Genomic DNA, 15,492 nt, shown 5'->3' with positions numbered 1-15,492 from the left:
TTTGACTCTTTGATGTGTTACTGGAATGTGCCAGGCCAATGTGCAGGCTGTCCAGTAACTCCTGGTACCTTTTGGGTAATGCTGGTTAGATGGCCTTGCAAGTCAGGGTGATGGTGTTGGACTCTGAACATCTTTACAGCCTTTCTAGTAAAGTAGCTAAGAGCAGTTTTATGCTTCAGCTAAAAATAAATCTTGTTTAGGTAAGACTTTAATAACTCCTTCCCTCCTTTTCCAGATTGGGGTAAAAAAAAATTAAAAAATATGACTTCTTAATCCAATAAGAATGTCTAGAAGGCTAAGGTAGTAAGTAGACATGTAAGTCTAGTAACTCCACTATGAGTTCTTCGAGATTTAGATTAAATTCTAGACTTCCTTTTTTTTCCTTCCTATATTTTTTCAGATATAGGAATTACTGGTCTCTACAGCTTCCTCAAAGGAGGCTGTAGCCAGGTGGGGATTGGTCTCTTTTCCCAGGAAGCCAGTGACAGAACAAGAAGAAATGGCCTCAAGCTCCACTGGAGGAGGTTCAGGTGGGACTTCAGGGAGAATTTTTTCACTGAAAAAGGGTTTTCAGGCATTGAAACAGTGCTCAGGGAAGTGGGCACTCTTAAATCCCTGGGGGTATTTAAGAAACAACTGGACATGGCACTGAGTGTCGTGGTTTAGTTGACAAGGTGGTGTTTGGTCACAGGTTGGACTTGCTGACCTTGGAGGCCTTCTCCAACTTTAATGGTTCTGTGATTCTCCAGCCTTAATGGTTCTGTGACCTTAAGGTAAAGCTTCTGGATGCAGAAATGTGTCTGTGCCTAAAATATAACCTACTGCTGTGTCTTCCTGTTGCTTCTGCTTCCCTATTCCTTGAAGGACAAATACTTAATGCAAATAAATCCCTTAAATTTCAGGTACTTTATACTTCAAGGCTCTTACTATTTCTACTTTATGGAGTTCTATCAGTCTTGTCAGCCTGCATGATTGCAGGGAGGAGTGAGTTGGCATTTCACTTTGCAAAGGACGTCTTCATCTTTTCCTTTCCTCTCTTCACTGTGAGGCTGGCACAGGTTGCCCAAAGAAGTTGTGAATGCCCCATCCCTGGAAGTGTTCAAGACCAGGCTGTGGGAAACCTGATCTAGTGGAAGGTGTCCCTGTCCATGGCAGGAGGTTGATCTTTAAGGTCCCTTCCAATCCAAGGCATTCTATGTGAAGTCTCCTTTTGGGGGAGTTTTAAATTTGCAGTTAGGCCCCATGTTAGCCAGTGAAAGGCTGGGTAGGTCAGATGAAAAAGTACTGGGGAAATTAAAAAAAAAAAAAAAAAAAGAAAGAGATCAACTTTTTCAGTGGTATCCACATATCCACATATAAGATTTGAGCTCTACTGGTTATTAACACTTCTTAGCAAAAGAAACAATATTCAGTGAACCCACTAGTCTGTCTCAGGGAAGAGTAAGAGAGACATTGATCTGCAGTGAGGTTAGATGGCTTTCTCACATGTTTTATTTTTCTCCATATACTGATGTTGTTTTTAAGTCCTCTTTCCTTCCAGCCACTACTTCTGGGGTTGTTTGGGTTTTGGGAATTTTGTTTGTTTGTTTTGCCCTATATAAATATCCAGTTAGTCTTTAACTCTGGGTGAGTTTTGAATTTCCAGTGATGGTGTCCTTCTTCATTTGCAAATTTGCTATTATTCTTTAGTAGTGTTGAATATTTATTTATTTTTGTACAGAAAGGAGGGAAAGACTTTCCATTATGTCATCTAAGTACTGCTCATTATATTGAATATCTTTGTAATATTTTCTTTGTGAATACTGCTATTTTCCAACTGCATCTAATTTTATTTTACATGTCTTGTTTTTGTTCTAATTCCCTGTCTAATTTATTAGACACTAATACAGCAGGCAGCGAAAATATCAGACATAGCACTTTAGATGGGAGTAAATTACTGATTTATGGTATTGATGTTACAATAACTTTTGTGTGACACTTAATTCTATTTTTATGAATACTGAACATTTTATGTGATTGTGTATCAAAATGCATATAATTGTCTACAGAATCCTCTCAGTTCCAGACTTGATGGAATTGATTGTTAGTTATGAGGTTAGTTTCTCTTTCTTCTTCAGCCTGACTTGGCTTTAAACAAATTTTCCATTAGTTTACCAAGTATGCTACTTGTTTGAAATAGCTGAAAATCAATTTGTTCTTTTCCAGTCTTTCAGCCTGTTATTACGTTTTGAACTGCAGTTAGATCTCAGTTAAGTATTTCATACCTGTTCCAGTAGCAGCATTAAATGCTCTTAACAGGTCACTTCCTTTAATACTGAGGTCACTGTAAATTCTGGAGCACACAGTATTTCTGTTTCAAACTTTTCTTGGTTTAATTTTGTTCCAGCAGAGTAATAGGTGTTACATGGCATGCTGTGCCAAACAGTACTAAGGTGGTTATTTTTAAGCGAGCTTGTTGGCTCAGAAACACAGAAGTAAATTTCCAAAAGATATGACTGCAGTTGGAATGAAACCCACTTGTCTCTTTCAGTGGAGGGGGTGTTTGGCAAGTTAGGTCTGGATCCCAAAAGTAGTTGTGTTCTGCAATCCAGTCTGCTTGTGGAACTAATTAAAAGGGGCACTTGTTAAATGTTGGGTTTCATTGTGGGGAGGCTTTCTCTTTGGTCCTAACCAGATTTTCTCTTTTCCTTTTCTCTGTCTTAAGCCACACTTTGCCTTTTTGTTTCCAGATGACTGAAGTGGTGTGATGCCTACCAATGAAGGGTTCTGCTTCTGTAAAGATCATTCTAAATACAGTTTTTGTCTACCTATTGTCATGTCACTTATCCCCATATTTAAATGCTGTGGAATGCTGTCCACACATTTAAGAACTGCACTTTCCACCATATTTTAAAATTTAAAGGCTTTTGTATTTAAATTAAAATTTCAGAGCAATAATGCTTCTGTTCTGTTAGAGCTAGGAGCAGGAGACAAAAAAAAAGCTCTATTCTGAATATTCCCACACATCTTTTCCCTCAAATGCTACAGCTGTTTTATCCCTTCATAAATCTTTAATCAGAGGATTTCAATACTTAATTACAAAAAAAAAATAACCTCACAGCATTCCTTTTCTGTCAGGCAGTATTTTCCTTATTATGTGGATAAGCTAGGCATTAAGGGACTATGTGATTTTTGCAAATTGTCATGGCAAGCCACTGGCAACCTCTAAGGCTCCTAATTTATAAGCCTGTAATCTGCTGACTTGACACTGACATTCTTTTTCAGCTGGCAAATCCAATGGAAACATCCTAAATCCTGGTTGGGACTAGGGGGAGTTATTCTGAGATGGGAATTACTGCATAAATGTGCTAATGCTGCCATTATCAGTGTTGAGAAGACACTAAATAGAAGATTAGTAAATACCAGAATAAAAGTGCAAGTGTTCCAGGGGTTTGCACACAAGGGGACTCCTCAGGGCCAGTCCCAGCAGGGCAGAGCAATCACTGGCACCTCCCTCAGCAGCTGTGGCCATGGGGATGGAAGTTCCCAGTGTTTATCCCAATGTCTCCGATTAGGCAAAGGGGACTTGGACAGGTTTAGTAGAGTTTTCTCTTCCTCTCACATGCACTCAACTTTTTTTTGGCATTTCCCAAGTAGTTCGAGAGTCATGAATTTTTGGACTGAGTGCTCCACACTAAAAGTGAGAGAGATGATGCTTTTTCAAGTCTGTAAAATTTCAGCTGATGCCACAACATTATTTGTGCTTGAATCGCCTTTTCAAGCTTGCTCTTTACAGCCAGGAGAGAGGTAAAAATTTATGTAAAACGATGTACCCAGAAGCTTCTTTGTTTTTCCAGACATATCAGTTGGGCAAATTAAAAAAAACACCCAAAACCTTTTTGGGCAGACTCTGCTCCCTTTGTGTTCCTGGCACTTTTATATGCTTTAAGGAATTGAAGCCCTGTGCAGTGACTTAATGTCTTTTAAATCAGACTTAAAAAGGTACTTAGGATAGTGACAAAGTTTTGTACCATTTTTCTTATGATGGAAATGTTGATTATAAACTTGGGATAAACCAGGTGAAACTGATTATTCTTTTTCCAAAACTGAGGCAAAATATTATGGAAGTAAATAGCGTGTCATTGGGTAGAGATATTAAACCCAACATTTTAATGTTTTCCAGTGCAGCTAGCATAGGTAATGAAATAATTTAAAAAATCTCTTTTATTTAAATTTTTTCTTAAATTAAGGAAATCCATGTGTGAGGGCACTGTACACCTTTCTGAAGAGTAGTGTAGGTAGATAATCATTTAAGTCTATTTGACATTAGTCATGCCACTGGGCAATACTGTGACTACTCACATGTCTTCCTTTTTCTCTCTTGAGGAAGGCATGCCCAAATAACTTTAATGTAACTTACCATTGTACTGTATATCAAAAGAAACATTGCTTTTGATATTTCTTTGATTTAAGCAGTAGTAAAATACTGCAGGGAGGCATGCACATAATTTTATAACTATATTCAGTAGCTTAAATACCGTGGTTTAAGATTCCATCTCCCTGCTTTTCCCATAGTTGGGGGTGTAGCATTAGAGGGAAAGCAGGGGAAGCTCAGTATGATTTTTTCCTGCTGCCGTGGCGTGCAGTGCAGTCTGCTCCTGCCTATAAAACAACAGTGTGCAGTGTCATGTTTGGATGACGTTTTTGTCCCCAAGTCCAAGGTCGCGGATCTGTGCGTTGGGAAGGCGATTCCTGCGGGGGGCTCTGAGGATGCTCCACCTGCAGCGCGGCTCCCAGCTCGCTGCTGGCTGCCCATGCCGGGGATTTGCGGCATTGGCAATAAGTTGTGCCGGCTGCTGGCTGCCTGCCCGAGCAGGGCTGTGCTCCAGCAGCGGGTCCCTGCCTGAGAGGCACCGCGCTGGCAGCAGGAATGCGGTGCGGGGCTCCCGGACCCGCGGGCTGCCCTTGCCTCGCTCGCTCCGACAGTTGCGTGTTTATGATTTGGTAGTATGTGATGTCATGAGGGTGTTGGCTTTCAGGAATTTCACTACTGAGGAAGCAGTTTGAAATGCAGGCAGAATCCTCGAGACCTTCGAATGTGCGCTTGGTTTCTTTTTAGCTAGCTCTGAACAGAGGTACAGATGGATACGTACGTACATATTTTTATAATGTAAGGAATTAACATATGGAATATAGAAGAGGTTTAAGTGGATACAATACCTGAAGGCAATGTCGAGCCAGTCTGGATTTTCAAACTCCCTTCCTCTACCAGGATATCCATTCTACCAGGTGTCATGCAGGTATATTGTGTTTTAAGTTTTACCTTTTAACGCGGTTGCATATAGAGCTGTAGCATGATGAGTGTGTTAACTGATTTTTTTTCCCCCATTTCTTTGTTCTCAGAAAAAAATTATGAAATTAGAGAGTTAAACTGAAAATCATAAATACTATTTTATAATGCTATGTGGCTGACCTTATGGTTAAGTTCACTTTTATTTAAAGCAAATATTTTTATTTCTAAACATGCTAAATATTTTCAGAGTTTTTCTAAGTGGAAAAATGAAGTTGTAACCTTGGAGATTTTTTTTTAAAGTGAGTTACGTATTCAGATATTTCTGTCACTTATTGGGAGCTAGACATCTATGGTGTAGAGAAAAGGAAATGATATAGATTTCTAAAACATGAATGATTTTAAGTCTTTTCATGTATAATTACATAAGGTAAATAAACAGAAGTACTTACTGACGTTTTGCTTCTAAGGCAATTCACACAAAATGTGCACGTGTGAAAAGGTTATAAATACCAATGTTATGGTAAAGCTAAATTATAAAAGCTTCTTATTTTATCTTTTTGACTCAACAGTCCTGTTTTATTAATAATCCTCCTTCTGAAAGTGCTGTATAACAGTTTTCTAGTGAATGGTCTGGATCCTAACCATGAAATTACTCTTCCTGCTGTAGAAGAGTGTAATATTGCATAATAATTAGAGGGAATGTGTTACAGTACTTCTGTGGCTGAAAGAGCTCAGGTTTCTGGCACACCTTAATACAGGAATGTAATCTCTCTTTATTGTGTCTAAATCTGAAGTCCCTGCAACAATAACAGAGGGAGGGGAAAATGGGAGTTAGACAAGAGTTTTGTGCTATTACTCATCTTTCAGTAAGACACATGAAGAGGAGGATAAGAGAATAAGTCAGTTATTAACATACTCAGATCTAGAGAATGAATCTGACAGTCTCCATAAACTGCAGCAGAGACAGTGGTTAGTTTGGGTTAGTTTGGTAAGGCTGCAGTGATGGTCACTTGTGAGTAGAAACAAGAGTGATTCTGCATAGAGTTGATTTAAACACTTTTTAATGTGTTTCTTGAAATAAATTTACATATTTGTACCTCTGCAGCCTCTGTAGCACTACTGGGGCTGTCCGCTCAAGGGTACCAGATTTAGCCCTTGAGAGGTCAATCACAGTGACTGCTCATAGTTGGCTGTCCTTTGGCCTGACTTCAGTGGATGCTGAAGTCTAGTAACATTTCTCTTTTTTGTCTGGACATTTTTTGTGAAAAAAGACATGAATAAGCTGGAAATTAGACAAGAGAAATTCAGTAAATGGCAGCTGATGTGCAAACCTTCTTGTCCCACCCATGTGTTAGGTGCTTAGTCAAAGTCACAGCTTTTCACTCCTGCTCCTTAAGATCAGAATGTCCAGAGCCACAACCCAACTCCCAAGTTTCCACAGTGACCTTCTGGACAAGAATGAAGGTCTCATGAGTGGGTTCCAAGTCCTCTGTTGTGAAAAGAGAGAGATTATAGTTCCTGAACTTTTGGATCCCTGTTGCTTATCTGCATTTTGCTTTTAATTCTCTCCTTCTGTTTTTTATGTGGTTTTAAATAGTCATTCAGCATTTCAATGAAGTCTGTGTTTAATGCTTTTCAGATAAGATAATTAGTTTCTGTTATATGCAAGTGAGCTTATTAAGATCCTGGTTTATGTATGTAAAATTGGGTGGACTTACTGCCTTTAATGACTAAGTCATTCTGACTTTGCAGCTCTGTTTCAGTACCTAAGAAGAGAAATTCTTTGCATTGTCTGCAACCACTGATAACTCTAGAATGTGAAATTAGTACTCCTGCAGTCCTTTTAGAGCTCATCCTCCATGCAGAATTTTTCTTTCAGAATAGTAACATACATCCATTTTTGCTTGTAATTTTGTGTGTAGTTTTGGGCAGTAATGTACCTTACAGAGACAGGGCTGAATTAGTTTCCACTCTAGTTGTCATACTCTGGTGAGTGAACTTTTCCCAGTGAAACAGAGGCAGTGGGACTACTGTTTATCATAATTGGTTTGTGATCATGATTGGTTTGTGATCTCTAGTGGAAAGGTTAGTGTACATTATGCTAGACTTTGACTATGCTATATTGACATTATGCTAGACTTGACTATGCTGTATTGACAGAGGCATTCAATCCACTGCGGCTTGCTGCTGAGATGGCGTAAAAGTCCTGAAGAGAGTTCTGGAAAAGCTCTCTCTTCAGGAAGCTTTTTGCCATTTTTTTTGTAGACAAAACTAATTTTCCACAGATCAGAGTTGTCACTGGGATTGCTTAGTGTTCAGAATGGATTGTGCTCTCTGTTACACATAAAGAATAATAGTTTTGGAATAGTATTTTTGTAGAAATGTGGATGGAGTATTGCTGGAAGCCTGTTCTGGAGGAATGCACAGTCAGTGTTTTGTTCATTTGTGGTTTTCTAGGATTGCTCAGGGCATTGTTTATCTTGGAGATGACCAAGATGCTGTCTCCAAATCTGGGTCACTCAGGGTAGCATGGTGTCCTGGTTGGCTGTGGATTATGGCATTGCCTTAGTCAGTTCAGCTTGGGGACTGTGTTTTTTATTGCAATTAATTTTTGGTATCCATGTAATGCAAAATTGGTGTTTCTTGCTTTTCTGTATTTGAACCAAATTTAGAGATTTATATGATTTAGTTCTATGTGATTAAAAATACCTCATTTTTTCTTTTATAAGGGTACAATAAAAGAGGTCTGATCTAGATGTTAGTTACAGAAAAGGTTCTATGTGATTGAAAAACACTTGAAGTAATTTATCATCTTTGTTCTGTTACTGATTTGGTATTTGATATAGAAATTCAGAGAAAATATGGCCATCTGTAATTCGTCTGTTTCAAGATAGGAAGCAGCAAATGTAGAATTTGTTGTTAAAATTTAAATGGTAAATTTAGCTAAAGTAAGCCTGCAAGTAAACCTGTCATTACTCTGGCTAGTATGGCATCAGCCACAGAGCTTGCATTTTTTCACTTGCTTCATCATGTAATGTTGGGTTTTCTTTGTATATCATATGGTGTAGAAGGAAGTCTGTTCAAAAGTCTTTCAAAACAGTCTTACCATGTTTGATTTTCATAAACTTAATCAGTAGAGATTAAGAACAAAGGCTGCACTCATGTCTTTCTCCCAGTTGCCCTGGTATGGCAAGAGCTGTTCATTGTAAGAACATTTGCTATCTCTCATTGCTTTAGGCTGCTAGACAAGAAGAGTGGAGTCTTGTGAGTATTTCTTTGGCAAAGAGAAGACATCTGGTATCCTAGACATGTTTCATGGGGGAAGCCAGAGCTGTCAGCTCCACTGGGCTGCCAGCAGATTATAGTCATTTTAGAAAACAGTTGTTTTTGTTTGGCTCACAGATAGACATTCAGGTGCAGTTTTGAATAGGAGTTACATCTCCTTCCTCACGTGGAGATGGGAGCTAATACAAAACCCAGCTGTGTCTCAGCTATGGAGCAGCTACTAGTGTTTTTGTGATGTAGTTGGAGTTTTGCTCGTGGACTGTGATACCCTTCATAAGGAGATTCCCCTTTGTCCTAACCAAACTCAGAACCTTCTGCGTGCCTGTGTAACACTGGAATTCCTGCTTCCAGCATGGCCAATGGAAACCACACTTGCAACAAAGGTCTTGGAATGGCACATGCTGTTGTACCTCTTCTGTCTGCTAATAAAGAAAAGGGGGAAAGCATAGTTATCCAGTTGTTGATAGTGAAAACTTGTAGTCTTGTGAATTCAGGAGGAGTCAATTGCACCTATGCAGTTGATTCTGAATGCAGTTAATGCAAATTCCATCCAGTCATAGCAATAGCCTAAGTTACTATAACTGAAACTAAGCAATGAATGTGCAGGAAAGGGAAGAGATTTTGCAGCATTAAGCCTCTGCTTTTCTTTTAAAGTGGGAGTCACTGCCCACTTCAAATGTTGCCTTTTGTTACAATCCATTTCTTAAATTTAAAAAACAGTTGCTGTATTTTAGACAGAGGAATAAATCTTGATTGCTTGCATGTTGTGCAGTGTTAGAAGACAGTGAATGCTTGTAAAGAAACAAATTTACTCAGTTTTGTTTGTAGCATAATTTGAAAAGTTTACCTAAATTAAAATCTCTTGAGAACTAATGTGCCCAGGCAAGTAGTAATCAAGAATAACAAAAATTATATTAAAACATTTGTTTGTTAGTGTTAAGGGAAGTCCTGGGTAGCTATTTAATATTGCTGTTCTGAATATTCAGCAGCAGGCATGTGTGTGACAGGGATTTACCGTTGCATTTTTCTTGGAATAACTAAATCAGTTGAGCAAAACTTCCTGTATTTTATGTTCTTTGCTAGTTCAGAGCCGTTGCCTTTCCTCTGTAGGGAGGAGAAAGGGGAGGGCAGAGTTTTTGACTAAATGGACAAAATATATGCAGGAACATGGTGTGCAAAATTCACGCTGGCCTTAGAAGCTGCTTCCCCATAGAATTTGGTTTTTATATATGGCTACAACAAAATGTAGCTTTCATGTTAGGAGAGGGAGGTTGGTCTCTGTTTTTTAGAAAGATAATTCCTTCTTCAGGGCTTGGGAAGAACTAGTAAGGAAAGCTGGTGCTGTAGGAATATATTAAGTTCGGATTTAGTTAAGAGAGGGAATGATTAAAATCTGAAGAGGACAGTTTTATGTATTTTATCCTCTGCAATATTTAAAATGTGGTCAGGCTATTTTTATATTAAAATGATTTAAACATGATATATATGTAATTGCTTTATAAGCAAATGAAAAGATTGCTTTTAAGCAAAAGACCTTTTTTTTCTAAGGGGCCTCATGATTAGAATGTTAGCAGTTATTTGGGCTTGACAGAACAAACAATGCATAAAAAAGCTTGCCATCATAAAATGTAACTCGTTAAGCAAGATTGGACTTGAAAAAAGAGTTCACTTGCAAGGAATAAATCTTAAGCACAAGGTGCTCTTTGAGAAAACAAAATGATAGGAAAACTGTTAAAGATGAGGTAGGTTGCAAGGTCATCTCTAACTTTTGTCCAGAGGACAGAAGCATGAGCTGGTGAAGATGTTGATTAAGGTGTGGGCTGCTGTTGTGGTTCCTCGTGGTGCTGCACAGCTTCCCTCCGTTCTTCCTTGGAAAGGTGGAGCTGGTAGGAATGCATCTCTTACAGAATGCCTCTGATAGGGCAAATCTCTTTGCTCTTCCTGATCTCTTACCTCTCCTTTGCCTGCCGGTCCCCCTTTTTTCCTCATTCTGTTTATTCTCCTTTTATCCACATTTTCCTTCTCTCCCGTGTCTTGTCCCATCTTAATTGGAAATGCAAAGTGAGTGTGAGTGAGCAGGAGATGTACACAATCCTGCCCCTAGCTCCCTGGTGAGCTGCAGGACCAGGTGTGGAGCTGTGTGTGCTGATGCTGTCCCAGGTTAAACTGTTGGCAGGGGTGCAGTGCTTGTTTCACCTCCGTTGATCTCCACTGGGTATTGCCTTCTTTAGGCATCTCTGTCACTTGGGGCTCCTCAGGTCTCTCCTTGCACGTTCCCAGTCTGGCTCGGGTTACACTTGCTGGGAAGGGTGTAATCAGATGAACGGGTGCCTGATTGCAACAATTCATTTTACATCATTCTGCCAGGAAAGAGGAAACTCTGAGGGAAAATGTGAGCGTTATGATAATGGTGTCTATTAAGTGTCCTTAAAAGGAGGCAAAAAGAATAAACTGCATGTGGTGCAAAGCAGTAGCTCTGATGTGGACTGCTTACTTTTCTAATTAATTCTGACTGGAAGTTTGAATATTTCTTCTTGTTTACTTTGTGCTTTCAGGTATTTCAGGCTCTTATTCACAGAAATGTAATTGCAGTTCTTCTAATGACATTGATATTTGGGTGGCAGAACCAGTTACGGCAAGTTCCGCATGGCTTTTTTCTTAACTGCTGTTTTCTAGCACATTATTCATTATGAAGAAAGGAAAAAGTCTAGTGCAACTAGAGATTCAGATGTAAAATGTTTTGTACTTGCATTATTCTAAGGACTTCAGCATGAAGTGGCAGTTTGTTCCTTTATTTTTGGAACGTTATGCATTATTTCTGTTGATTTAGGGGAATTTGTGTGTTCTGAAACAAAATTTCGTCTGTGTTGGTATAAATGTAGGCTGACTAGGTTTTGTGAATGAGGATGGTTCTGAATTTTCTTTGGTTCTTTCTGTTACCACTTCTGCCTCAACAGACTAATCTACTTGCATCATTAAGTTAATGGATTATCATGGATCTTCATTTAGAAGTGTGCTTCTCAAAACTTCCTCTCTGATTGATTCTCTTGGAGCTGAAGGTGCCTGGATAGCTCTTGATTGCTTTTTAAAAATCCTTACAGGGATGTGTGTGGAGGTTTTCTGAGATTTAGTTGGAGTGTTGAGAGTCCAGGTTAAGCAGTAAAACATGGGTCACAAAATCACCCTGTAGCGCTGTGAGTTTATGCTCTTAATAGAATGGTTTTGGAAGTAAATATGGAAACTAAGTTTGAGTCTTAGCAATTCAGCCTATTGAGAAATACTGTTCTTTCTAGTATACATGAAGGAAAGCTTGGCTTGTATTAAATCCTGCAGTTTTAATAATGGTCCTGGAAGTGGTCCTGGTTTGTGAAGTATTTCATTGATAATCTGAGAAATGTAAACTAGAAATTTGTTACAGTTTGGATTGGAGGAAGAAAATTGGAGTACTGGCAGAAAATTTGTGAAGCATAAATTTGCAAGTTTCTTCTTTATGCAAATTCAGAACTTATTAAATCATAAATGAGGGCATTGCAAAAGCTTAAAAGTTGTTTTTAAAACAATTAACTGTAGGAAAATTAAAACTAATGCTGTGATTTATGTTGATATTTGAATAAGTGTCTGCTAATATTTGAGTTATAACAAATTGTTAAATATAGATTGTATCTATTCAAATCAGATGTGGGTTATATTTAGTCTCACTTTTCATGCTGTTATTTTGGCAGGTGTGTGATTTATGACATTGCTAATCCAGTTTCATGAGTCCTGCAATTCATTTGAAGGACATCTTCCTGCAGGAAAGGAGAATAAATTTGAGCACTTAGTAAATGGATGCTTATATATTCCATTTTTAGACCTTTAGCAGAAAACCAGACTACTTTTTTCTCACATGCTGAGTGAGGAGAGCCATCTTAAATAAGACTCTTACTTAAGCAGACTGTTGGTCCTGTTGACGTGGAAATGCCTCTGTGCTGCTGAGATGACTGCAATGCAGATAATGCTGATGGTGCTTGCCTTTTCAAAATTTACATCAGGTTTTCAGCTCCTGCTAGAGGTTTCATTCACTCATGGCTTTGGGTGAGGAATAAGCATCTGCTGAAACAGACAATTACAGTGGAGAGGGCTGTAATGGCTGAGATTATGAGCTCATGTGGGGAGGGTGCCAGGGCACTACACTGGGATGTCTGTCTGGGCTGTGACCTGCCCGAGTGAAAAATCTCATCCCATTGAGCACTTCCTCAGAAACTGAGACCTCTGTTGTTTTCAGACATTGTTGCATGTCATTCTCTTTCCTTGGAAACTCTTGGGTGTTCTACCCTTAAACTTTGCTTGCTGTGGCATTGCTGGCTCAGTTCTCTGTTCCCTGTGGCTCCTGCCTTCTCATGTAGTGGGACTGCATCTCTGCTCTGTTCTTTCACTTTTCACATTTCAGCTCTGCCTGCACTTTGTTGCCCCTCTCCTAAAGTGTTGCAGACCTGCCCGTTTTCTCTTTGGCTTTGTAGAGCCTCCTGTTAGAGACCTTGTCGCTCTGCAGGGCTGCTGCAATATTCTGGGAGCTCTGTAGCACTTCCCCTCCTCTTCCCTGTTCCTATCTAAATAATCCACATTTTACCTGCTGCTTTAACTACATCATCCATTTGAAAAATCCGTTTCTTGGCACTCCTGTTAAACTGCATCAAGTTCAAGCTTGTCTTTCTTGCTTTAAGACATGTCATTAGCTCTGTCCCCACTCTGGTTTTTTACAGGTTACTCCCTCTGCTTAAGCCTATTCAGAAGTGGATGTAATAAAAATTACTTGCTTTATGCTTGTGTGCTGTTTACCAGGTAAGATTTCTGGATTTGAAATACATCCTGGTTTATAGAATTCATAACTGTCGGTTATTCAGTTATTAGTGTTCTGAAAAATGTAATTGTCTGGTCTTTCCCAGCTTTTGGCTTTTAATGTTTTCCATTCCCTCTTCCTGTCCCCTTTCAGGTAAAAGCTAGAGTGTTGCCCTTCATTTTCCTATAGCTGCTCTGTCTTTTCCATTGCTCTTAAAAAACAAAAAAGATTGCCTGAAGGGAATAAGGAAAGTAAAAGAAAAACTTTGAGCATTACCCATAATTGTGGAGTCTTTTAATTGTGCCTTTGTCTTCTGTTGGAGAGAGTGAGGTTTGAGGTGATTTAACAGGTCCAGAAATACTGTTCACAAGAGTTTCTCTGCTGTGACTGCAGTCAGCATGTGTGTATTGATTGGAAATAGGTATTTGTATTGCAAATCAACTGGATTTCACTTAGAATGATTTTCATGTGTGTCCACCAGCTATTTCTGGTGTTTTAACTCCAGCTTTTCTGAGCTGTTCTGTATCCCTGAAGAACAGTAGGAGGTGTTTGTATAGCTTTTGAATGGTGAAAGATACGGCAAATTTTTCATTCTGATTTTGGCTTTTCATGTGGAAACCTTCAAGGCAGGTTTGTTTTCTCCCTGCACTGTATTACCATAGATGGATAAAATGCAGAATGTGGCCTGTGTCAACTTGTTATACTAAAATCTCAGTTCACAATTTGGAATTAAAGAAAAGCAGCATGGATCTATTAATGCCTATTAAGAGTCTTTCATGTCCCCTGGCAGAAGTGTTTTTCTTTTATGGATTTATTGCTGCTGTCTGCTGGGCTTACTTTATTTCCATGTGCTGAAAACATTAGGCAAATGTGCAGTGGATTTGGTAATGTAAACTTTTCTATTGCTTTGCACCATGGGTCTTGATTTCACTCCATTGTACTTGCTCTCTGTATTCTTTTCTGCCCACTCTCACCCTGCTGGGTCATGATGTGCTGCATTTCAGAAGCTAAAAGCTCCTGAAGATAAGCCCCTTATTTTTAAGTACAAGCTGTTCTGTAAACCTGAATTGCTTAAATGTCATAATTTTGCGTAATTTAAAACCTAAATTTTCCCAACAATCAAAGCATTGAATGTTTGTACTTTCGAAGTCTGCATAGTCTACTTACTGCAGTGATTTGAAATAAACTTCCTGTATATGTTATCAGTATTAATGTATATTAAAATAGTATTCTAAAATATTCTCTACTCTTTCTGGTTTCAGTTTAAACTTGAGTAAAGTGTGGTTTGTAGAAGTCCACAAACATACTCCCATGATCTTTGTTTTTTGTATTATGAGTGAATTTTTGGAAGTTGAAAGTGTTACAGATAGAGAGTCACTGGCAGCATTTATTCTTTTCTACTTGAGTAGAGGATGTGTCAGGAGTTTGACTGCAATAGGAATTTGGGCTGAAGTTCTCTGAAGCAATGCTGGTGCCTAATTATTTCTGTTAAGCAGTTGTGTCCCAATACATGAATCGATTCTGTGCTGTTATTTTTAAACTCTTGCCTATTCCTTGGTTGCTTTTCCAATTGTGAATATCCTCATGCTGCACATTTGTCTTGACAATTTATTCAGCTTCTCCTTGCATCACATATAACATAGTAAGCCCTGCTTGAGTGCTAGCCAGAACTTTTTTGGTAGAGTGATGATTGTTAATCTGCTGATCACAGTGAAGTGCACTGATTTGGAAGTGGAGATGTGTAAGTGTTGGGACATGTGTCTTGGATCAAAGCTGTGCATGTGTGTTTACTTCACAGAGCTCTGATGAAATACTGGCAGCCTTGACTGGAGCCCAGCCGGAGGCACCTTGTGTTGTGCAAGCAATTGTGGTTCAGGTTTAGAAGTGTAGTTCAGATGGCTGAATCAGTTCTTTCAAAGAAAGAAACCCTTTTTGGACAGTGGAAAGAAAAACTGCTGTAGACCAGGATTGATAAACTCAAACAGCATGAATTGTCCTGTGAGAATCTGCAGGAACTGGTTGGAATGTAAGAGTTGCTTTGACTAGGCTTCTATGCTGCTGTTAACTTCCTTATCCATAACAATATTTATTTACCTTTAAAGCCTCAAAGTCAGAG

At 38.9% G+C, this 15,492-nt stretch overlaps 1 protein-coding gene across 6 annotated transcripts in view; it reads left to right on the top strand.

Moving 5' to 3' along the window:
* The window catches only part of PLEKHA7 (pleckstrin homology domain containing A7), a 147,202-nt gene that overhangs the window by 45,083 nt on the left and 86,627 nt on the right, over positions 1–15,492 (top strand). The window contains exon 1 of one of the 6 annotated variants that reach the window (XM_030948919.1): positions 4,747–5,279. The exons of the other annotated variants lie outside the window; for them this stretch is intronic. Coding sequence (XP_030804779.1) covers positions 5,209–5,279 — 71 coding nt within the window. The 5' untranslated portion in view covers positions 4,747–5,208. Of the gene's footprint in view, positions 1–4,746; positions 5,280–15,492 lie in introns of those variants that run through there. 6 annotated transcript variants of the gene reach the window in all.

This window comes from Camarhynchus parvulus, chromosome 5 (assembly GCF_901933205.1).
Source record: "Camarhynchus parvulus chromosome 5, STF_HiC, whole genome shotgun sequence".
Taxonomy (NCBI): Eukaryota; Metazoa; Chordata; class Aves; order Passeriformes; family Thraupidae; genus Camarhynchus; species Camarhynchus parvulus.
This window is presented reverse-complemented; position numbering and strand designations above follow the sequence as displayed.